The sequence below is a fragment of the Theropithecus gelada genome, chromosome 19 (genome assembly GCF_003255815.1).
Source record: "Theropithecus gelada isolate Dixy chromosome 19, Tgel_1.0, whole genome shotgun sequence".
Classification (NCBI taxonomy): Eukaryota; Metazoa; Chordata; class Mammalia; order Primates; family Cercopithecidae; genus Theropithecus; species Theropithecus gelada.
In genome coordinates, this window is record NC_037687.1 from 39,897,438 (window position 1) to 39,922,547 (window position 25,110).

Consider the following 25,110-nt stretch of genomic DNA (forward strand, 5'->3'; position numbering starts at 1 on the left):
TTCAAACATTACATAGTTTCAATTACCTTAGTATTCATACCTTTTCAAATTTGTACTACTTTGGACAATATATACTCAGCTGTTATTGATTTCTAATTTAATTCAATTTTTGTCAACATGCTTTGTATGACTTGAATCCTCTTACATTTATTGAGACTTGTTTTATGGCCCATACTGGTTAAGTATCCCCTGTCCACATAAATGAATTTTACTGTCATTGAGGAGAGTGTTCCACAAATATAAATGAGATCAAGTAAGTTGATATGTAGCTCAAATGTGCTATACCCTGTTGCTTTTCCGTGTTTGTTCTATCAATTACCAAGATAGATATATTGAAATATCTGACTATAATTGTATATCTGTCTCCTTTTTAATCTAATGGATTTTTCTTCCCATACTTAGAAGCTTTGCTTTTAGGAGCAAAATTTATGTGTGTTTTTTCTACTCAATGAGCTGTCTGCTTTATCATTATTATGATGTACCCTTCTTTATCCCCGGTAATAGTCTTTGTCCTGGAGTCTACTTTGTTTTTAATAAAGCCACTCCAACTTTTTTGACTAGTGTTAGGATGGTGTATATTTTCCCATCCTTTTATGCTTAACCTTTTAGTGCTTTTCATTTAACATATTACCCGTAGGTAGCACACATTTGGGTCTGACTTTTTATTTATTTATTTTTTATTATTATCTTTTTTTTATTATACTTTAAGTTCTAGGGTACATGTGCACAACGTGCAGGTATGTTACATATGTATACAAATGCCATGCTGGTGTGCTGCACCCATTAACTCATCACTTACATTAGGTATATCTCCTAATGCTATCCCTCCCTGCTCCCCCCACCCCACGACAGGCCCCGGTGTCTTGTGTTCCCCACCCTGTGTCCAAGTACTCTCATTGTTCAATTCCCACCTATGAGTGAGAACATGTGGTGTTTGGCTTTTTGTCCTTGCAACAGTGTGCTCAGAATGATGGTTTCCAGCTTTATCCATGTCCCTACGAAGGACATGAACTCATCCTTTTTTATGGCTGCATAGTATTCCATGGTGTATATGTGCCACATTTTCTTAATCCAGTCTATCATTGATGGACATTTGGGTCTGACTTTTTAAAAATCCAATCTGACAATCTTTTTTAAATTAAGGTGTTTAGACCATTTACATTTAATGTGATTATTGATATGGTTGAGTTGATTATCTTGTTATTCGTTTTCTGTCACAATTCTGGAATGAAAAGACGTTTTGCTCTTTAGTATTCCATGTTTCCTCCTTATGTAGCATAGGAAACTAGAAAAATGATTTTGAAAGTTCAGTGTTGTTAGACTACAACAGTGAAATCAGGCTCTTCCTAGGAAAAGCAAGCCCTTTTTTGCATTTGTTTATACTATTTTAACAAATGTTAATTATTCATCCTTCAGGATAAAGCAAGTAATTCTCTGTGTATTTTTATCCGTTTCCATGTCGTCCTGAATCACGTTTTTCTCTCCAGGTAACAGGAACATTGTCTCGAGGAATCCAGGACATTTGATTCTGAAATCTCCAATGTGAACCATACTTCCTGTCCTAGTATATAACCAACCAATTCTTTAGTTCAAGCTTTTCAAATTTATCCTAAGTCCCCTTCAAACAGCACAGAGAAGTGGAAGTCTATTGCTGGGAGTTAAAGCACCCACATCTTGACATAATTTTACTTTAAATTCTTCTTTCTTCTTTAAAAGTTCTGCTCATTTGCATTCTCCATGGAGAGAAAAAGCAAGTTATACTGACGCTCCAGAGGGAAACGCTCCTCTCAGATGGGGATCCTCGCCCAAGGCAGAAACCTGTGCACCCCGCGGGCTGGAACTCCCACGAATCCACTAAGCTCGGCTCCCTTTGGGGTCAGCCCCATAGTATGGTGGGATCAACCTGAGAGGCTCAGAGCTCAAGGATTCTGAGGCTTTTTCTGTTCTGGACTGTATTTCCCAGCGGCCACCGCGCCAGTTCACTTCCGGTCTCCAGGGGTCGACGACATAGTGGGGTGAGGTCTTCACGACCGAGGACGAGATCCGTGGCTGCGGGAGGTCTCTGCTGACTGGGGCTGGAGCCTGACTGACCCGACAGTGCGGGTGGGCTAGAGGGAGGTACTCAGAGTAGGAACCCCGGGGCGCAGACGGGATCTGTCGGATCCCCAGGCGTGCGTGTGCGCGGGCATCAGAGGAGGGGGATTGTGAGATCATGAGTGACGGAGGGGACTGTGTGAGTGTGTGCGTGAGGCCCTATGCACAGGCCCGGGAAGGCGTGTGGACGCAGCGCACTTTGCTGGGGCTGTGTAAGCGTCAATATGCTGGTGCCCGCAAGCTCCTGCTGCTTCCTCCCTCTTTCCCCTTCACAGCTGCGGGGACTGCTGCAGAGCAATGGCCCCAGTAGGGAGGTCAGATATTGAGCCAAGAATGAAGCTTTACACAAGAAAGCGCAGAAGTGCCCCCCACTGTTCCCCAGGAGGGCGGCTAGCTGCATGTTGAGAACCACAGCGTCCTCAGAGCTCTGTCCCCAGAAAGCAGCTCCAAACTGGTTGTACTAGTTGAACCGATTCCGCCTCCTTTTACTTCCTTCCTATTTCGTGTGAAGTGAGGGAAATTGTGGCTTGGGAGGGTGCTTTCAAACTTAGTCTGCGCTCCAAGAAAAACCTGGAGTCTCACGCTTGCCGTACCCTTCCCCAGTCGTGTTATTATCCAAAAGAAGCACCTGGAGGAAGATGAGAGCATTATTTCTGCACATCTAAAAGTCAAGGGTGAGTTCGTGCTTTGTATTTGCTCAAGAAATGCGTTTTTGATTTTAGAATATTGAGACCCCGTAAATTTTCAGTGAATCTAGGGGGATATGCAAATTAATTCGTGCACCCTCCTTCACCTTTCCACTTAATATTCACAAAACCATTTGGCAAATCGTTCACACCTTCCTGTGCGCTCTCTTTTTCGAAGCTGGTATGGAAATACACCTCCAGTAGTTAATATTAAAACTCCATTTAGACCCATATTTGGGAAGGAGGAGATTAGTGTTTAGGTGGAATCCCACACCAGACGTCAGTTGGTCTTTACAGACCTCCTTTTCAAAACAGGGAAGAATGGAGATGGTTGGATGATTTCCATTAGTCTGTGAGGCATTCGGGAGTGGAAAACTGACCGCACAGAAATTGGTATCAACAAGAGCCAGGATTTTGCCAGGCAGTCCGTGAGATGATATTTGTTATACTTGCCAGATCTCTCTGAGGTTTGGCAGCTTCCGTTGTGTTTTGGGCGTGTGTGTGTGTGTGTGTGTGTGTGTGTGTGTGTGTGTGTGTACTGTGAGAGGCCATACACTGTTGTGGTTAAGAATAGGGGAGTGGATCCAGAGTATTTGGGTTGGAATGTTGGTTCTGTCATGAGAATGAATTAATATCGTAAAGCCCCTTAGAGCAGAGATAGGCATATAATAACGTTTACTATGTTTTAACTGTTGTTTTTGTGTAGTCATTTTAAGTCATTCCCTTGACCCTCTATAGAACAGGAACATTGGGAATATGTGATTCATTGCGATGGCTGCTTGTATATTAAGAAAATGAGTGAGGTGCTCAAATGATCTAGGACAGAAATTCTTTTTAAATCGACAGATATAATTGTATGTATTTATCATGTGCAACATGAAGTTTTATGGTATGTATACATTGTGGAATGACTAAATCTAGCTAATTAACAATGCATTACCTCACATAGTTATCATTTTTGTGGTAAGAACACTTAATATCCACTCTCCTAGCATTTTTCAAGGCTACAGAATATTGTTATTAATTGTAGATACCATTTTGTGTAATAGATCTCTTGAACTTATTTCTCTTCCTGAAATTTTGTATCCTTTGACCAACATTTCCCCAGTCAACACTGCCCTCCTTCCTCCCTCACCCACATTATCCCAGATCTGTAAATACCATTCTACTCTCCACTTCTGTGATATCAACTTTTTTAGATTTGGCTGATGAGTGAGATCATGTGTCTTTCTGTGCTTGGCTTACTTCACTTAATATGATGTTCTCCAGGCTCATCCACGTTTTTGCAAATGACAGAATTTCCTGCTTTTTATGGCTAAATAGTATTCCCTTGTGTATATATACCTGCATATATATTACATTTTCTTTATCCATTCATTCATTGTTAGACACGTAGGTTGATGCCATATCTTGGCTATTGTGAATAGTGCTGTAATAAACATGGCTGTGCTGATATCTCTTTGACCTACGGATTTCATTTCCTTTGGAGATATATTCCCAGTATTGGGATTACTGGATCATATGGTAGTTGTATTTTTAACTTTTTGAGTAACCTCCATACTGTTTTACATAATGGCTGTGCCCATTTACATTCTTGCCCACAGTGTGCAAGAGTTCCCTTTTCTCTACATTCTTGCCAATACTTGTTAACATTTGTCTTTCTAGTAGCCACCCTAACAGGTATGAGGTAATATCTTATTGCAGGTTTAATTTTCATTTCCCTTATGATTAGTGATGTTGAGTATTTTTTCATATACTGTTGGCCATTTTTTATGTCTTCTTTTGGGATGTGCCTATTCGGGTCCTTTGCCCATCTTTTAATCAGGTTTTTTTTTTTTTTTTGCTGTTGAGTTGTTTGACTTCCTCATATATTTTGGATCTTAATCTCTTATCATATATATGGTTACAAATATTTTCTCTCATTCTACAAGATGTCTCTTCACTTTGTTGATTGTTTCCTTTTCTGTGCAGAAGGTTTTTAGCTTGATATCATTTCATTTGTTCATTTTTGCTTTTGTTGCCTTTGCTTTTGAGGTCATATCCCAAAAAAAATCATTGCTCAGATCAGTTTCATAGAACTTTCCCCCTATGTTTTCTTCTATTTGTTTCATAGTTTAGGATCTTACATTTAGGTATTTTATCTGTTTAGAGTTGATTTTTGTATAATGGTTTGAGATAAGGGTCTAATTGCATTTTTCTGCATATGGATACCTATTTTTCACAGTAGTATTTTTTGAAGAGTCTTTTCCCCATTGTATGTTCTTGGCACCCTCCTCAAAACTCAGTTGGTTATAAATATATGGATTTATTCTGGGCCTCTCTATTCTGTTTCTTTGGTCTATGTGTCTTTTTTTATGTCAGTACCCTGCTGTTTTGGTTACTATAGCTTTGTAGTACATATTGAAGACAGATAGTTTGATACCTCCAACTTTGTTCCTTTTTGCTCAAGATTGCTTTAGCTATTTGGGTCTTTTGTGGTTCTATACAAATTTTTGCATTTTTTGTTTTTTCCTATTTCTGTAAGGAATATAGGACAGAAATTCTTAACCTGAGTTCTTGTGACTCCATTTATGGTCTCAGGGACCAAGAGCTCTTGAAATAAAATATTGAAGTATTATAGAAATTTATAAATGTGGGTTTTAGGGGGAGAAATAGTGTATCATTTCATAAGATTATAAAAAAATTTATGTGACCCATGAGGTTTGGATCCATTGATCTAGATAGAACATTGTTTCTCAGCTGGGGTGATGTTTAGAAACTTTTGATTGTCATGATGTCAGGGAGGGTGCTACTTAGATCTAATGGATGGAGGTCAGGAATGCTGCTGAACATTGTATTATGCACAGGATAGCTCTCCCCACTCCCCCAACTAAGAATTATCTAGCACAATATGTCATTAGTGCCTAGGGTGAGAAACCGTGGTCTAGAATCAAAAGATTGTGATATCTGGAATGACATTGTAAATGATCTTGTATAAACTAAGTGTTCTGTAATACAGAAATCATTAAGTTAATCATATTAGACTTAAGTGATAGAGTATTATGCAGGTAATAAAATGATGTCTATAAGGAATTATGAAAAGTATTTGATATATCATTAAGCAATATTGATGCTATGAGCAATAATACTCAAGAAAATGTTACATAAGATGGGGTACAGTGGCTCACACCTGTAATCCCAGCACTTTGGGAGACTGAGACAGGCAGATCATTTGAGTTCAGGAGTTTGAGACCAGCCTTGCCAACATGGTGAAACCTTGTCTCTACTAAAAATACAAAAACTAGCCAGGGGTGGTGGCAGGCGCCTGTAATCCCAGCTACTCAGGAGGCTGAGGCAGGAGAATTGCTTGAACCTGGGAGGCAGAGGTTGCAGTGAGCTGAGATCAGGCCACAGCACTCCAGCCTGGGTGACAGAGCAAGACTTCACCCCTGCCCCCCCAAAAGAAATTGTTATATTGTATATGAATCCCATATACTAAGATAGGGTTTTTGTATAAGAATTCTGTAAGAATCATATCTAAAGGCATTCTATAAGAATTATATCTAAAATAATATTTTAATTGGTTATTTGGTGAAGAAGGAAACCAAGCATGGTGGTGTATATTCCACAAATTTTCTCACATAGTTTGCAAATGCCACTTATCTGCATTGTGTTCATTCGAAGAAGAATCTTGATAATGAGAATATCTAATTATATTGGTGAGATACAGCTAAAGAATATTAGAACTACCTGATGTTATTTTTTATAGTCACATTAACCTCTTGTTGAACCTCATGACAGGCTCAGGTTTTTTTTCCTGATAACTCTGTTTTTATTTTTTACTTCGAAAGTAGAAATAGACTATCATTAATGCATACAAGACATTGGTTGGGGACTTGCAGAAAATTTTTTCTAGAAATTGTTCCAATATACATAGAAAAACATAGACATCTTAGTGATGGTCAAGAATTGGAAAATAAAGGAAACAAACTCGTTAAGTAAAAACAACAGCTCATTAGATTATCCTGATTTTTTCCCCCCAAGTTCAAAGGGAGATATCTAAATAAAAAGTGTCTTTCATCTAATTTGGAGAAGTTTCCTCATAGGAAAGAAATGTGTATATACATTTACATATGACCATATATAGAGATGCATAGACACACACGTGTGTGTGTATAGATATATATATATGTGAATATAATTATAAATATTCCAAGTTAATGCCTGGATGTAGTTACAATTTTTTTTTTTTTCTGACATGAAGTCTCGCTCTGTTGCTAGGCTGGAGTGCAATGGTGTGATCTCGGCTCACTGCAACCTCTGCCTCCTGGGTTCAAGCGATTCTCGTGCCTCAGCCTCCCGAGTAGGTGGGATTACAGGCATGTGCCACCACACCCAGCTAATTTTTGTATTTTTAGTAGAGACGGGGTATCACCATGTTGGCCAGGATGGTCTCGATCTCCTGACCTCATGATCTGCCTGCCTTGGCCTCCCAAAGTGCTGGGATTACAGGTGTAAGCCACCGTGCCCGGCCACACCTTTTTGCTTCTTAAGCAAAAAGAAGAAAATTGGAGCTACACAGAGGAGAACTCTTAACATGCATATAATTTTCTAAATTTTTTTCTATTGATGTCTGTTAGTCTTTTTATTAATATTTCTATATACATATATTTTACAAATGTAATCATATTATCCTGTTTTGTAATCTAATTTTTCTGTTAATCATAGAGTACCAAGTATTCTATTACGCGGATGTTCTAAACTGTGTTAACCAACTGGCTTTTGCTGAGCTCAGAATGCTGAACACTGCCCTTGCAATTCTGTCTATTCCTTTCCAGTTCTCATGCCTTGCCCCACTGCACCCAATCCTGATTTCACAAAGAGGTTCTGGATTGGATGATGCGATCCCTTCTCAGCTCTGAAAGGTGGGACTAGGGGAGGGGGATCTGCTTAGGGCAGGATCAGAGGTCCAGTCCGAGGCCAAGATAGGTATCCCAAGAATGGAGGACTGGCTGGAAGCCACAACTTCAAGGCAGAAATGCCTGTGCTCAGCATTCATGCTTCTGCCGCAGGTTACCTTGGATGTAGGCGAGAGCTTGGTTTCATCCCGACTCTACGTGTTCACTGCCAGTTTATTTGTGAGAAAGTGTGTGTGGGGGGACAAGGGGAGTGATGGGAGGTGGTAGAAGTGTGCATGTTAGCAGGAGTAGTTGAGAAATAGGAATGGAGAATAAAATAGTTATTTGCTTCAATGCTTTGAGAGCATTGAGACACAGCTTTAATTATGGCCTTTTTTTGTTGTTGTTTTCCAGGGGAGAAGCACGAGGAAGATTGACCAATTTTGTAATTCTAGAAACATGGTCCATGTAAGTTGGTATTTCTCTCTTTTCCTTCAAATATGGTGACTTTCGGGTTAGGTGACTGTTATTATTTAACCTGAAGCTTCTTACCTAGGATCTATGATATTACACCCCAGTTTGTCCCATTATAGTGAAGGTTGGTGACAAAAAAAAAAAAAAAAGTCAGTGCTCTTCCTATTTGTACCTCTGTTTCCTGCTGGCTTTGATGTTTTCTTTGAACAGGTTATTCAGTCTGTGCTCTGTGCTCAGACCTTGGTCAGGAAGAATATTGGAACGGTGGAGGAATCAGTCCCCACAGGGAAACAGGGTCTTATGGGTTTGATAAGTTACAGATGATTGACCACACTTGGGAACACTTTGAAACTTCACAGACTGGAGCCTTCCAGGTAGCTAAGGTCGAATTCCGTAGTGAGTGGCCTCAGTCTGCAAGTGTGACAAGGTGTTCTGCTTTATGAGGCTTTTAGGGAAATGATCAGTGAGGACAGTGGGCAGTAACAGGGAGAAGATAATTCAGGGCATGAATGATAGGTGATTACAGATTCTCTGGCTGGAAGTGGTGGCTCACGCGTGCAGTCCCAGCACTTTGGGAGGCTGAGGCGGGTGGTGGATCACTTGAGGTCAGGAGTTTGAGACCAGCCTGGCCAACTTGGTAAAACCCCATCTCTTCTAACAACAACAACAACAACAACAAAATTAGCCTATTGTGGTGGTATGCACCTGTAATCCCAGCTGCACAGGAGGCTGAGGCAGGAGAATTGCTTGAACCTGGAAGGTGGAGGTTGCAGTGAGCTGCGATCGTGCCACTGCACTCTAGCCTGGGTAACAGAGTGAGACTCTGTCTCAGGAAAAAAAAAAAAAAATTATCAGAATTGGGAAAATCCTTAGAGGCCCTGGCCATCCTCAATGTATAAATAGAAAAAAATGAATAAATCTAATATGTCAGTTATATTGACTTTCATGCAGCTTATAAAAATCATTTGTCATGACAAGAAAAAATACTTTTGCTATCATTTCATACCATAATGAGCTTGAGGATTAAGAACATTCTTCAATTGTATGCAACCCCCACCTTTTTTTGTTTGTTTGTTTTTCTGAGATAGGGTCTTGCTCTGTGGCCCAGGCTGGAGTGCAGTGGCGTGATCACAGTTCACTGTAGCCTTGAACTCCTGGGCTCAAGCGATACTCCTACCTCAGTCTCCCAAGTAGCTGGGACTACAGGTACGTGATACCACACACAGTTACTTAAAGTTTACTTTTTGCAGAGACAGGATATCATTATGTTGCCCAGGCTAGTCTCAAACTCCTGGGCTCAAGCAATCCTCCCACCTCGACCTCCTGAGTAGCTGGGACTATAGGGATGAGCCACCATGCTCAGCCAGCAGCAGGATTCTTGAAGAATGTGCAGGCACTCTGTGAATTTCCATATTGCTTTTTTCTTATAGTACACTCCTTCACTTCCTCTCCTTTCATCTTGAAACAATTTTCTTCAATTTCACCATAATACATGTGTTTGTGGTTTCAGGGATCAGTGACATTCAGGGATGTGGCCATTGACTTCTCTCAGGAGGAGTGGGAGTGCCTGCAGCCTGATCAGAGGACCTTGTACAGGGACGTGATGTTGGAGAACTACAGCCACCTGATCTCACTGGGTAAGGTCATTGGTCCCAGTTATTTTTGTGTCTGTTCTCTGGAATATCAGCTTTCTTCACCGTGAATTTCAGGGCTATCTTTTAAGAGGTGGCTGAATTCCTTCTTCTTGTTCCCAAAGGAATGGATTGAGATTTGCTGGGTTGAAAACAGGCACCTCCCTGAGCCCCTGTATCTTGCCTACTCCACAGGGGCCTCCATTACACCGGTCCTTTCTGTAATTGCCTCTCTCTCTCCATGACCATGGGGCTGAATTTGAAATCTTGTACGTTCATTGAAAGATACTGTCTAAGAACCAGGTTTCATGTTATGTTTGATGTCAGAATTACTGTGGATTTTCTTTTTTTTTTTTTTTTTTTTTTGAGACGGAGTCTTGCTCTGTTGCCCAGGCTGGAGTGCAGTGGCCGGATCTCAGCTCACTGCAAGCTCCGCCTCCCGGGTTCACGCCATTCTCCTGCCTCGGCCTCCCGAGTAGCTGGGACTACAGGCGCCCGCCACCTCGCCCGGCTAGTTTTTTTGTTTTTTTTTTTAGTAGAGACGGGGTTTCACCGTGTTCGCCAGGATGGTCTCGATCTCCTGACCTCGTGATCCGCCCGTCTCGGCCTCCCAAAGTGCTGGGATTACAGGCTTGAGCCACCGCGCCCGGCCTACTGTGGATTTTCTGTTTGTTGGTTTGTTTTTGTTTTTTTGGCCCACCTGTAAGGAGAAGAGTGTCTTGAATTTTTCTATCAAAGAAACCTCTATGATCACTGGGAGGTTGAGGCTGCAGTGAACTGTACCCATCACTGCACTCCAGCCTGGGCAATAGACTGAGACCTTGTCTGAAAAACAAAAACAGACAAACAAAAATGTCTGTTATTTACATACACTGATTGGGTTGACAGAAATTCATTTAACACTAAAGTGAATGCATTTCATTTCCTTCGATAAACATTGCATTACTTGTTTTGTAGCTGAAAGTTTCAGGCTATGGAGTGTATGTATTTTCATTGAGTGAATATACTGAGTGAGCTGTATATGTCTAAGGATGCAAAATAAATGACAATAATAAACATAATCTTGACTTTGTGCTACTGTATATCACGCAATGTTAGAAGTATTTTACTTATATTAACTTATTTAGTCTTAGTATCAATCCTATAAAATAGGTGTTACATCATCCCCATTTTAGAGCTGGGAAAACTGAAGGACAGAGTTTAAATGACTTACCTGAGGTCATACTGCTAGTGAGTAGCAGAGACAGGATTTGAACACGGCAGTCTGGCTTGAAGTTTCCTGCTCTCAACCATTCAGTTATCCCTCTTTTTGAGGGATAAGATTCTGAGTTAGAAAAGAGTTCTCTTACTCAACCTCTCACTCTTATCTGAAGGCTCTTCTCAATATTGTTTTGACTTGTAATTTATTATAAGTTTAAGCAGGTCACAAAGATTTGAAAAAAAAATTTTTGTATTAAAAAAATTCTACGTGTCATTTCTTTTACGCAGGAAGTTCCATTTCTAAACCAGATGTGATTACGTTACTTGAGCAAGAGAAAGAGCCCTGGATGGTTGTAAGGAAAGAAACAAGCAGATGGTATCCAGGTAAGTGAGGGTAAAGCAGGCAGGGGGAAGCCATCATTGTCCCGGACAGCCATGTGCTCAGAAAGGAGTCACACCCCTGAGATGTGGTTTGAAAAACTTTCTTCGATGACCTAAGTTGTGTTGGATAAAAATGCCCAAGACCTGGGAAGGAAGTAAAGATTATAGCAGAAGCCGTCACCAAGGAACTTCATCATTTACTAACCACCTAATTTCTGTTCTCTTATTTCCTTCCCCTTTTAGTGGAGTAAGTTCCCTCTGTTTTTCCCAGTGTAAACTTTTTTTTTTTTTTTTTAAATGGAATCTTACTCTGTCCTGCAGTGTGGAGTGCGGTGATGTGATCTTGACTCACTGCAACCTCTGCCTCTTGGGTTCAAGCAATTCTCATGCCTCAGCTTCCCAAGTAGCTGGGATAACAGGTGCCCACCACTGCACCTGGCTAATTTTTGTATTTTTAGTAGAGATGAGGTTTCACTGTGTTGGCCAGGTTGTTCCTGAACTCCTGACCTCAGGTGATCTGCCCACCTCAGCCTCCCAAATTCCTGGGATTACAGGTATGAGCCATTGTGCCCAGCCCATTTGCCAACTTTTTAATAGGATTTTTTTTTTTGGCTGTTATTTGAGTCTTGTCAGAGAAATAGTTTGCAAATAACTTCTCTCATTTAATTTTGTCTATTCCCTCTGTTGATACTTTCGTTTGCTCTGCAGAAGCGTTTTAGTTTAATACGGTTCCATTGATCTGTTTTTGTTTTTGCTGCCTGTGCCTTTGCAGTGTTAACCAGAAAATTTTTGCCTAGGTCAATGTCCTGAAGCACTTCCTTTATGTTTTCTTTTAGTTGTTTTGTAGTTTTGAGTCTTATATTTAAGTCTTTAATCCATTTCCAGTTGATTTTTGTATATGGTGAGAAATAGGGGTCTGGTTTCATTCTATCGCATATGGATATCCAGTTGCTCCAGCACCATTTCTTTATTTATTTTTAATTATTATTTTCCAACTTTTATTTTAGGTCCAAGGGGTACATGTGTGGGTTTGTTATATGGGTAAATTGCACGTTGTGGTGGGTTTGGTGTACAGATTATTTCATCACCCAGATAATAAGCATAGTACCCAATAGGTAGTTTTTGGATCTTCATCCTCCCACCCTCTACTCTCAAGTAGGCCCTGATGTCTGTTGTTCTGTTTTTTTGTGTCCATGTGTACTTGGTGTTTAGCTCCCACTTGTAAGTGAGAATATGTAGTCTTTGGTTTTCTGTTCCTTCATTAATTTGCTTAGGATAATGGCATCCAGTGCCATCCACATTGCTGCACATAATCTTGTTCTTTTTTATGGTTACGTAGTATTCCTTGTACCACATTTTCTTTAGCCAGGTAACCATTCATGGACATTTAAGTTAATTCCATGTCTTTGCTATTATGAATGGTGCTACAATAAACATAGGCATTCATGTGCCATTAGGTTAGAACTATTTTCTTTTTTTGTTTCTTCCTTGTCTGGTTTTTGTTTCATGGTATGCCAGCTTCATAGAATGAGTTAAAGAGAATTTCCTTCTCTGAAATTTTTTGGAATAGTTTGAGGAGAATTGGTATTAGTTCTTTGAGAGTTTGGTAGATAGAATTCAGCAGGGAAGTCATCAGTCCTGGAGTTTTCTTTTTTGGGCGACATTTTATTACTGATTCAATCTCATTACTCATTATTGGCCTGTTCAGCTTTTCTGTTTTGATGATCTTTTCTGTTTCTGTGGTGTCAGTGGTAATATCTCCTTTTTTATTTCTGATTTTGCTTATTCTCTTTTCTTCTTGGTTAGTCAAGCTAGTGGTTTATTAATTATATTTATGTTTTTTAAAAAACAACTTTTCATTTCATTGATCTTTTGTATTATTTAGTCTGTATTTTATTTAGTTCTGCCCTGATTTCATTGGATTGTTTATTTGAAATCTTTCTACTTTTTCAATGTTGGTGTTTATTGCCATCAACTTCACTCTTAGCAGTGCTTTTGCTGTATCCCATAGGTTTTGCTATGTTGAATTCTGATTTTCATTTGTTTCAAGAAATTTTTTGATTTCCTCCTTAATTTCTTTCTTGACCCAGTGGTTATGTATGAGCAGGTTGTTTAATTTCCATGTGTTGTATAGTTTCCAAAGTTTGTCTTGTTACTGATTTCTTGTTCTATTCCATGTCTGAGAAAAGACTTGGTATAATTTTGGTTTTGAAGAATTTGTTAAGAATTGCATCCTAACATATGGTCTATCCTAGAGAATGTTCTGTGTGCTAATGAGAGTATGTGTATTCTGTAGCTATTTGATGAAATGTTCAGTAAATGTCTGGTAGGCCTGTTTTGTCTAATGTGAAGTTTAAATCCAGTGTTTCTTTGTTAATTTTCTATCTAGATGGTCTGTCTAATTCAGAGTGGGGTGTTGAAGTCCCCAGTGATTATTGCCCTGGAGTATATCTCTCTCCCTTTTGATCTAATAATATTCACCTTATATATCTGGGTGTTCTGGTGTTGGGATTATAGTATGTTTAGAATTATTATATCCTCTTGCTGAATTGATCCCTTAATCATTATACCATGACCTTCTTTGTCTCTTTTTGCTGCTTTTGACTTAAAATCTTTTTTGTCTGATATAAATATAGCTATTCCTGCTCACTTTGGTTTCCATTTGCATAGAATATCTTTTACTATTCCTTTACTTTCAATCCATATGTTTCTTTACCAGTGAGATGAGTCTCTTGTTGGCAGCATATAACTGGGTCACTTTTTTTTTTAATCCATTCAGCCAGTCTATATCTTTTAGATGAAAAGTTTAATCAATTTACATTCAATGTGATTACTGATATGTGAGGGCTTATTCTTGTCATTTTATTAATTGATTTCTAGTTGATTTGTATATCCTTTGCTCCTTTCTTTCTCTTTTATTTTTTATCATTGTGGTTTGGTTGTTTTCTATAGGGATAACATTTGAGTTCTTTCTCCTTATTTGTGTATTTGCTGTGTCAGTGGGTTTTATAATTTTGTATGTTTTCACAATGGTAGATACTCTTTCACTTCTAAGTGTAGGACTCTTAAGCATATCTTGTAGAGCTGGTCTACCCTCAGCTTTTGTCTGGGAAAGATTATTTCTTCTTCATTTATGTTGGATAATTTGCTGAGGATAGTATCCTTGATTGGCAATTTTTTTCTTTCAACACTTTGAATATATCATTTCATTCTCTCTCATTTCTTTCTGTTGAGAAATCTGCTATTTGGCTGATGAGAGTTCCCTTGTAAGTAACTAGATGCTTTTCTCTTGCTGTTTTTAGTATTCTCTCTTTGTCTTTGACTTTTGTATTTTGACCATAATGTGCCATGGAGAAGCCTTTTTTGTGTTATCTATTTGGGTATCTCTGAGCTTCCTATATCTGGATGTCTACATCTCTTGCTAGAGTTGGAAAGTTTCCAGCTATTATTTCATTAAATAGATTTTCTTTCCTTTATTTTTTCTCTTCATCTCTGGGACCTCAAAATTTCAAATATTTGGTTGTTTTATGATGTCCCATATAGGGTCTTTGTTTATTCTTCTTTTTTTCTTTTTCTGTTTTTGTCTGACTGGGTTATTTCAAAAGAATTGGCTTTATGTTCTGAGATTCTTCTACCTGATCTAGTCTGTTGTTGAAGATTTTGAATGTATTTTATATTTTATTCAATGAATTATTCAGTTTCAGAATTTCTGTTTGGTTCTTTTTTATAATGAAATGGTAAATTTCTTCTTCTTATCCTGAGGTTTTTTTTTTTTTTTTTTAATTCTGATTTCTTTGTATTGTTCTTCCAAATTCTCTTGTATCTCACTTAGCTTCTTTAATATAATTATTTTTGAATTATTTTGCTAGGATATAACATTTTTCCCCCATTGGAATGTTTCTGGAGAATTATTATGTTCCTGTGGAGATGTCATGTTTCCTTCTTTTTTTTTTGTTACTTCCTGTGTTTATTCTCATTTTTTTGAATTTGCTTTTGTAGGGGAGGCTTTTTTCCTAAAGATGTATCTATGGTTAATAGGGTTGGATAGGGCATTTTCGCTTTGATTCTGGGTGTGTGCAGTAGTGTTGTTATGTAGTGTTATGATTTTTTTTTTTTACTGTAAACAGTGTCATTGGTGTGTGTGATTTCTTCATTGGTTTTGGTTGTGATGGTTAGTGGAGGGTATGGTGAAGTTTTATTGGGGATGAGAAGTGATACAGTTTAGGTATTTTCCCCTCTAAATCTCAAGTTGAAATGTAATCCCCAGTGTTGGAGATGGGACCTGGTGGGAGGTAATTGGATCATGGGAGTTGATTTCTCATGAATGGCTTAGCACCACCCCCTTGGTGCTGTCCTCACAATAGTAAGTGAGTTCTTGCAGGACCTGGTTGTTAAAAGTATATGGCACTTCTCCTTGTTCTCTCTCTTGCTCCTTCTCTTGCTGTGCGACATTCTTTGTCCTGTGTTGCCTTCTTTGATGAGTAAAAGCCCACTAAGGCCTCCCCAGAAGCTGAGCAGATGCCAGCGCCATGCTTATACAACCTGCAGAACCATGAGCCAGTTAATACTCATTTTTTCGTAAATTACCCAGTCTCAGGTATTCCTTTAATGCAAGAATGGCCTAGCACTAGGACACTAGGTAGGCAAGTCCTTGGACTCTGGTGGTGGCAGTAGCAGTCCAGACATGCCTGTTTTGGGGCCCCAGGGTAGTCTGTGCTGGTACTAGTATTGGTGTGTCTAGGCACATTGATTCTTTGGCCTCCTTGTGGTTTGGATGATAATGGTATGCTGGGTGGGTGGATGGGTTCTTGGACTCTTGGGCAGCAAGTGTGGCATGGATGGTGGCAGTAGTAGTGAACAGGACAAACTTCTGGCTCCCAAGCAGTAAGTGCTTGGTGTTGGAGGTGACTGTGATGGGCTGGGTGAGCCAGTCCACAGAACATCCAGTTGTGAGTACAGGTGGGTGCCAGTTGTGGAGGTAGCAGCAGGTTATATGGGTCTGACCTCAGGCCTCTGTGACGAGTGCTTAGGTAGCAAAGGTGGTAGATGGATCAGGGTAATCCCCAGGTTCCCAGATGGTATGCTTGGGGACTTGGGCACAGAGCTGGGTCTGGTGGACCTGACCTTAGGCCCCCCAGTTTTACGTGCTGGTTCTTATGGTAAATAGGGGTGGAGTGATCCCCAGGCACCTGGCAGAATGCTGCTGTTGATTTTCTTTTCTAATGTGAGTTGAAATTTTCTTGTATATGCCAGTATATTTGGATTGTATCCTGGACATTCTAATTACTGACTATGAAGCTATGGGTCTCATGGTCTTAAGTCCTATAGAACATATCAATATGTTTCAACAGATAGTCGACCTAGTTAGGATCAACATTCGGTGGTTCATTTTCCTATTTTTACATGTACATAACCAGGCTGGCTCAGATGTGCATTTGCTTCCACTGGAAACGGAAGTGATACGAGAAAGGTTCTATCTACCAACTTTGTTGGTTTTAGCTAATAAAACCAATAAAGGTTTTATTGGTTTGAATTGATGGTTTCAGTTGATGAAAGGACTTTGCATGTATGTTATAGGAAAATAAAATAGGTTTGCTTTCTTCATTTCTTTCAGATTTGGAGTCAAAATATGGACCTGAGAAAGTATCTCCAGAAAATGACATCTCTGAAGTAAATTTACCCGAACAGGTTATAAAGCACATAAGTACAACTCTTGGCCTTGAGGCCTTTTATTTTAGAAACTACTCAGAATATGGAAGATTTGAGGGACTACAGGGGTATCAAGAAGGACATATCAATCAAAAGATGATCAGCTGTGAAAAACTGCCTACTTATACTTCTCATGCTTCTCTTATTTGCAATACACATAAACCGTATGAATGTAAGGTATGTGGGAAATACTTTAGTCGTAGTGCAAATCTTCTTCAGCATCAGAGTATTCATACTGGAGAGAAACCCTTTGAATGTAAGGAGTGTGGGAAAGCCTTTCGACTTCACATACAATTTACTCGACATCAGAAATTTCATACTGGTGAGAAACCTTTTGAATGTAACGAATGTGGAAAGGCCTTTAGTCTTCTTACCCTGCTTAATCGCCATAAGAACATTCACACAGGTGAGAAACTGTTTGAATGTAAGGAATGTGGGAAGTCCTTTAATCGTAGTTCAAACCTTGTTCAACATCAGAGTATTCATGCTGGTGTAAAACCATATGAATGTAAGGAGTGTGGGAAAGGCTTCAATCGTGGTGCACACCTTATTCAGCATCAGAAAATTCATTCCAATGAGAAACCCTTTGTATGTAAGGAATGTGGGATGGCTTTTCGATATCATTACCAACTTATTGAACATTGCCAAATTCATACTGGTGAGAAACCCTTTGAATGTAAAGAATGTGGAAAGGCGTTTACTCTTCTGACAAAGCTTGTTCGACATCAGAAGATTCATACTGGTGAGAAACCCTTTGAATGCAGAGAATGTGGGAAGGCCTTTAGTCTTCTCAACCAGCTTAATCGCCATAAGAACATTCACACAGGTGAAAAACCATTTGAATGTAAGGAATGTGGGAAGTCCTTTAATCGTAGCTCAAACCTTGCTCAACATCAGAGTATTCATGCTGGTGTAAAACCATATGAATGTAAGGAGTGTGGGAAAGGCTTTAATCGTGGTGCACACCTTATTCAGCATCAGAAAATTCATTCCAATGAGAAACCTTTTGTATGTAGGGAATGTGAGATGGCCTTTAGATATCATTGCCAACTTATTGAACATTCTCGAATTCATACTGGTGACAAGCCATTTGAATGTAAAGACTGTGGGAAGGCCTTCAATCGTGGCTCGAGCCTTGTTCAACATCAGAGTATTCACACTGGTGAGAAGCCCTATGAATGTAAGGAATGTGGGAAGGCTTTTAGACTTTACCTACAACTTTCTCAACATCAGAAAACTCATACAGGTGAGAAACCCTTTGAATGTAAGGAATGTGGGAAATTCTTCCGTCGTGGTTCAAATCTTAATCAACATCGAAGTATTCATACTGGAAAGAAACCCTTTGAATGTAAGGAATGTGGGAAAGCCTTTCGACTTCATATGCACCTTATTCGACATCAGAAATTGCATACTAGTGAGAAACCCTTTGAATGTAAGGAGTGTGGGAAAGCCTTTCGACTTCATATGCAACTTATTCGACACCAGAAATTGCATACTGGTGAGAAACCCTTTGAATGTAAGGCGTGTGGAAAGGTTTTTAGTCTTCCCACCCAGCTTAATCGCCATAAGAATGTTCACACAGGTGAGAAGCCATCTTGAATGTAAGGAATGTGGAAAATCCTTTAATCGTGTCTCAAACCATGTTCAACATCAGAGTATTCATGCTGGTGTAAAACCATGTGAATGTAAGGAGTGTGGGAAAGGCTTCAATCGTGGTTCAAACCTTACTCAGCATCAGAAAATTCATTCCAGTGAGGAACTCTTTGTATGTAAGGAGTGGAGGAAGACCTTTAGATATCATTACCAACTTACTGAACATTACCAAATTCACACTGGTAAAAAAAACCCTTTGAATGTAAAGAATGTGGAAAGGCCTTTAGTTTTCTGACACAGCTTGCTGGACTTCAGATCATTTATACTGGCGAGAAGCCATTTGAATTTGAGGAATGTGGGAAGGCCTTCAATAGTGGCTCAAACCTTATTCAACATCAGAGTATTCATACGGGTGAGAAACTCTATGAATGTAAGGAGTGTGGGAAAACTTAGATGTAGTTTGGTCCTGACTGCACATCAAAGAATTCATGCTGGTATGAAGCCCTGTGAATGTACAGAATGTGGGAAGACCTTTAGTTGTAGCTCAAACATTGTTCAACATGTTAAAATTCATACTGGTGAGAAACCCTAGAATGTAAGGAATGTGGGAAAGCATTTACTGTGGATTATCAGCTTTCTTAACATCAGAAAATTCATAATAGTTAGAAATTTTATGACTATAAGGAGTGTGGACAAGCCTTCACTGTGTATGAAAAATTTACTCAACACCGGAGAGCTCATATTGATGAGAAATCTTGTGAACATAAAAGAATGTGTGAAGAACTTTCATCATGGCCTGGGATTTGCTCAACATCAGAGTATTCATACTTCCGAGAAATCTTTGGGTGTAAGGAATGTGGGGCGTTTTATAGCCACACTAAATACCTTAGTGTTTGGAGAAGATAATTCTTGTGAGAAAGTCTTTGAATGAGGAATATAGGGTAGTTGTTATGTTCACAATATACTCCCTATGAAATACTTTACCAGATACAGGCATACCTCACTGAATTGTGCATTGCAGTTATTGTGTTTTATACAAATTGAAGGTTCGTGGCAACCCTGTGGTGAGCAAGATGATCAGGTTCATTTTCCAAACATCATGTGTGCATTTCATGTCTTTATGTCACATTTTGATAATTCTCAGCATATTTCAAACTTTTTCATTGTTATGTATCTATCATGGTGATCAATAACCAGTGATTTTTGATGTTACTATTGTAATTGCTTTGGGATACCACAAATCCTGCCCATAAAAGATGGTAAACCTAGTTGATACTTGTTGTGGGTTTGGAAGGAATTGTCAAATATACAACCATATACCCCCACCTAGATTCAAAATTATTAACAAATTTGCACGTTTATTTTTTGTATATTTGTTGTGCCATTGAGAATAAGTTTTAGACATCATGACACTTTACCCTTTATTTAATCAACATGTGTATCACCCAAACATAAAGACAAAATCATAGAACCATTGTACCATAATTACCCTTAAGGAAACTATTCATAATTCTGTAATATTCCATTTTCAGATTTCTTCATTGGCTTCCAAACCATCTTTTACAGCTATTCATATTCAAAGGAGAATCCATCGCAGAACCTGCATTGCATTTGGTTCTCTCTCTTTAGTATATTGTAGCCTGGAAATCGTATGAATGTAGGCTCTCAAAAGCTACAGAGGCTTAAGCCTTAGCTTATAAGTCTGGGCCTTTATGTTTTTTATTTCTCCAGGTGATTGTGATACTAACCAGAGTTAGAGAGCCACTGACCTAGAACATTTCTCCTCATTCTTTTTTTTTTTTTTTTTTCTTGCAGTTGCAAGATTTACTAGAGTGGAAACAGAGCTCCCATACAAAGGCGGCAGGGGGAGGACCCAAAGAGGGTAGCCATTGCTGGCTCGAATGCCTGGGTTTATATCCCAATCATTGTCCCTCCCGCTGTGCTCTCAGGCAATAGATGATTGGCTATTTCTTTACCTCCTGTTTTTGCCTAATTAGCATTTTAGTGAACTCTCTTTCCTACCTGATTGGTCAGGTGTGAGCTAAGTTGCAAGCCCCATGTTTAAAGGTGAATGCGGTCACCTTCCCAGCTAGGCTTAGGGATTCTTAGTTGGCCTAGGAAATCCAGCTAGTCCTGTCTCTCAGTCCCCTCCTCAACAGGAAAACCCAAGTGCTATTGGGGAGGTTGACTGACGACTGCTCCAACTGCTTCCTGCTGAATTGGGGCATAATAGAGGTTGTGCAGTTGAGATTTCCTCGGGAGGGGTGCCTTCGATGTCACTGACATCGGAGCATGGGCTAGCAGGCCAGTCCAGGGGTCCGCGGTAGATTTTAGTCACGGACTGCATCTGGGGCTCCATTTGAAGAACAATTTGTAGCTTTACAGCTTCGATTCTGGAGGAGACAAACTTAACAAGTAGGTTAAAGATATAGGGATTGAAATGTATGGCCTGTGGTGCAGGGAATTATTTCTTTGGCACACTTCACAGACCTTGACTATCTGCTTGATAGTTTTGAAAAGGCCTGATCCATCTCCTCTTTCTTAAAAAATGAGATTGAATTTTGACTAGCCCAGGAAAGTTGTCTATGTGTTTAGATTTCTTTCTTTATAATGTCATTTAGCCATGTTCTCTTTGTTGCGTATTCTGTACAAGGGAATTTGAGTCCAGAGGCACTGTTAGGTCAGATTAAACATTTTGGGGAAGAATACTTTGCAGGCTATTTGTATGTCATGTTTTACTGTCAGAAAACATTTAAGTACAGGTCCTTGCATTAGTGAAACTAAGTTTGATCATTTGGGTAAGCTGGTAACTGCCATAAGTCCATTGTAAATCTCTAGTTAAGTAATCTACGGAGAGACTTTGTGACCCCTGAAAATTTATAGTTATGTGTATTTTAGCTCTGGATTGAATACAAAATGAAAATTGAAATAGACTATTTAAAAATGAATGTCATTAAGGTGTCAACATAAGTCAACTTGTGTCATAAGGCTGACGGTATACTCAGTACAAAATTAGCACCCTCTAGTTTATTTAGGGAGCTAAGATTGTTTTGTCTGGAACCTTGTTTTTGTTTAGCATTTATCACCAGCACCTATACCATGGCTGGTACATGAGCTGTTGATAAACTTTGAAAAAAAAGCCTTTAAATCAAGCTATAAAACATGATACCATTGTGGCATCATGAATTAGAGAGATTAACTTTTTTAAAGATCAGTAATAATCCTTTGTGATTTTATTCTAGTGCATTTAAAAATCTATATGATAATTTATATTGATAGCTTTCTTTTTGTGAATATACCCTTATCAGATTATTATCTTTTGATAGACTACTTAATTCTATTTCTTAACATTTAATTGCATCTATAATCATAAGTAAAATTATAATTTTCTAAACATTTTTCAGGTTTTGTTAATGCAATGATCTTATAAATCTTATAAAACAAGGCTGTATAAAACTTGGCTTTCTAGTCTTATGTTCCTATTTTTTATTTCCAGTTTCATCTTTTTCATATTGATTCTCTTTGACTTTCTTTTTTGAACTCAACAGATTCCCTGAGTAGTAACCCAGCACAACTCCTTTATGGGTCATTGCACATTCTGGTAGTCTCATTAAGAATTGTCATAAAGGCTGGGCGCAGTGGCTCACGCCTGTAATCCCAGCACTTTGGGAGGCCGAGGCAAGCAGATTATGAGGTCAGGAGATCGAGACCATCCCAACTAACATGGTGAAACCCCGTCTCTACTAAAAATACAAAAACATTAGCTGGGTGTGGTGGTGGGCACCTGTGGTCCCAGCTACTCGGGAGGCTGAGGCAGGAGAATGCCGTGAACATGGGAGGTGGAGCTTGCAGTGAGCAGAGATTGCACCACTGCACTCCAGCCTGGGTGACAGAGCAAGACTCCGTCTAAAAAAAAAAAAAAGAATTGTCATAAAAGAAAGATCCCGGGAGGCCTTCCAGTGAAACTCTGTCATCATGGAATCTTTGGATTTCTAAGTTGGAAGTCAGAGTCCCTTTGCAAACATAATAAAACACTTTAAAATATTTGCTAAAGTTACAAACCAAGTATGTAAAAATTTAAAAATCACCTACTACTTTTAAAAGCAGAGAAGGCATCCATAGAATATTTCCTTGCTTACAAGCCCAGTGAACATACTGAATTCACTTACAAAAAGAATTTTCTCAATTTTAGCTGCTTTTCAAAAAAAATTCTTATTCCTTTTATTTGTAATTCTTTGACATTGTTGCTGCTTCAGGGTTTTGGTAGTTGGACAGTTTGGTCTTTATTATGCTATTAACATTTTTACCTGTTCTGAAACAAGGAAATGCAATCAAAGAAACAGAAGATTGCTGGACCTTGAACCACATTATGATATCAGATGACCCAGAGTCATGGTTACTAAGTTGTTTAAATTTTTAGTAACAAAGATGTATTAGAAAGTGATAGGTCAATTAAATAATGGGTTTTTTTTGGATACATTTAATTATATAATCTCCTTAAGTTGTGCTTAGTCAGTGGTATTTAATCTGTTGTCTATTATATATCTAACTGGTCAGTTATGTTTATTATATATGTATTGCTTATTAATATCTTATTGGAGTAACTCATTTTTAAAACAATATATTTCATCTCCTAGGAGAAAATGATCGAGTATATGTTTTTATTCTTTTTCATTAGGACATTGGGGTATTTTATTATTGTGAAAGGTATTGAATATTTCATTTCTTTGGTTTGTGAGTCTGACCTTCACTCCATAGCACTGATTTTTATTTGGACCTCCTTTTACCTGATACATAGGAGTTATGAGTAGCCGTTAGTATGGATACATTTTTCCCATTTCTAGTATACTGTCTTTTCCGAAAGTGTCTGGCTTACTAAAACTTCTCTGTATTTGTTCCATCCTGCGTTTACAGCTGAATACAAATAGGTAACTATATCTTCTAAACAAGCATCAAGCTGGTGGAAAAAAGGCATATAAATAGCTCTTTCTCACCTACTATCAACAGTAAATTAAACATTCTTAACTGCAGCTTCCTTTTGTAAAATTTATAACCATTTATCTTTGGAGTGTGACATGATACTAGATATATGATAATTATATATTTTGTGTATTAGTATGAACATGATTTTTAACAGACTTCTTCCAATGAACTATTATACAGATGGTCCCCAACTTAATTGTCAGCTAACAATTTCTCAGCTTTATGATGGTGCAAAAGTGGTATGTTGCTATAGTTTGGATATTTGTCCCGTCCAAATCTTATGTTGAAGTTTGATCTCAGAGTTGGAGATGGGGCCCTAATGGGAGGTGTTTGGGTCATGGGGGAAGATCCCTCATGAATAAATTAATGTCCTCTCTGGATTGAGGGGTGAATGAGTTATCACTCTGTTAGTTCTTGTGGGAGCTGGTTGTTCAAAAGAGCCTGGCACCTCCTCCCTCACCCTCTTGCTTTCTCTTTTGCCATGTGATGTCTGCATACACTGGTCCCCGTTGATCTTCTGCCATTAGTGGAAGCAGCCTGAGACCCTTACCAGAAGCAGATGCTGCACCATGATTCTTGTACATTCTGCAGAGCAGTGAGCCACATAAACCTCTTTATTAATCAGCCAGCCTCAGATATTCTTTTATAGCAACATAAAATGAACTAAGACATACTCAGTCAGAATATGCTCCTCAGATTAAGATGGGGCTATGTCTAGATAAACCCATTGTTAAATTGAAAATATTGTAGGTCATAAATACACATTTGGCATATGATGTTTTCAATTTATGATGGGTTTATTTGGATATAACCCCATCATAAGTTGAGAAGCATCTGTAGTAATTATGATAATTTGATGCTCAAATTGACAAAATGTAGCCAGTAGGAGTCCAGTTACATTTGTTTCTTTGACTTCTTTTTCTCTTTTCACTTTTTAAACGAGTGTTGTTTTCAGGTCCTAAGAAGATGTTTTAGACTGATCCTTCTTTGTTGGTCCACGTCCCCCATGCCTCTTGTCCTGAGTCATGGAATCAACTCATGATTCAGTACCCTCGTAGGGCATCCTGGTTCTGTTTAGAGGAAAAGAGCCTTAGAGACCCAACAATCTGGCTGCTGTGGGTGCACATGGCAGTTACAGGTATGGAAAAAAGATGTTGCTTTCCTTAGAATTCTTTTGATGATTTCAGAGTAGAAAATGTCATCATAAGTTCAGAAGTTCACTCTGATTTTTCTCAGCTTACATTTCTATGATCTGCTCTTGTTTTCATTTGGTATTTTATTGAATTATAAGGTTTTATGTATGGTGATAGCTGAGAAGTTTATCTCCTGCTAGGGCCTGCCTGAAATGCTTGCCCATTTTTAGAGATATTGGTTTGATTCAGATTTGTCATGGTGTTTCTGAGCAGTGTTAGGAAGAACATTCAACAATGGATGATAGATAGATAGATAGATAGATAGATAGATAGATAGATAGATAGATAG

At 38.8% G+C, this 25,110-nt stretch overlaps 1 protein-coding gene across 1 annotated transcript; it reads left to right on the forward strand.

The window, feature by feature from the left end:
- The first annotated feature begins 2,019 nt into the window (after nucleotides 1-2,019).
- ZNF780A (zinc finger protein 780A) lies at nucleotides 2,020-20,166 on the forward strand. The gene is given in 10 exon segments (XM_025368529.1): nucleotides 2,020-2,127; nucleotides 2,698-2,768; nucleotides 8,072-8,125; nucleotides 9,642-9,768; nucleotides 11,251-11,346; nucleotides 16,958-18,573; nucleotides 18,659-18,889; nucleotides 18,892-19,075; nucleotides 19,238-19,299; nucleotides 19,301-20,166. Coding segments are annotated over 8 exon segments (2,601 nt in total). The 5' UTR covers nucleotides 2,020-2,127; nucleotides 2,698-2,768; nucleotides 8,072-8,116; the 3' UTR covers nucleotides 19,577-20,166.
- Nucleotides 20,167-25,110: the final 4,944 nt, after the last annotated feature.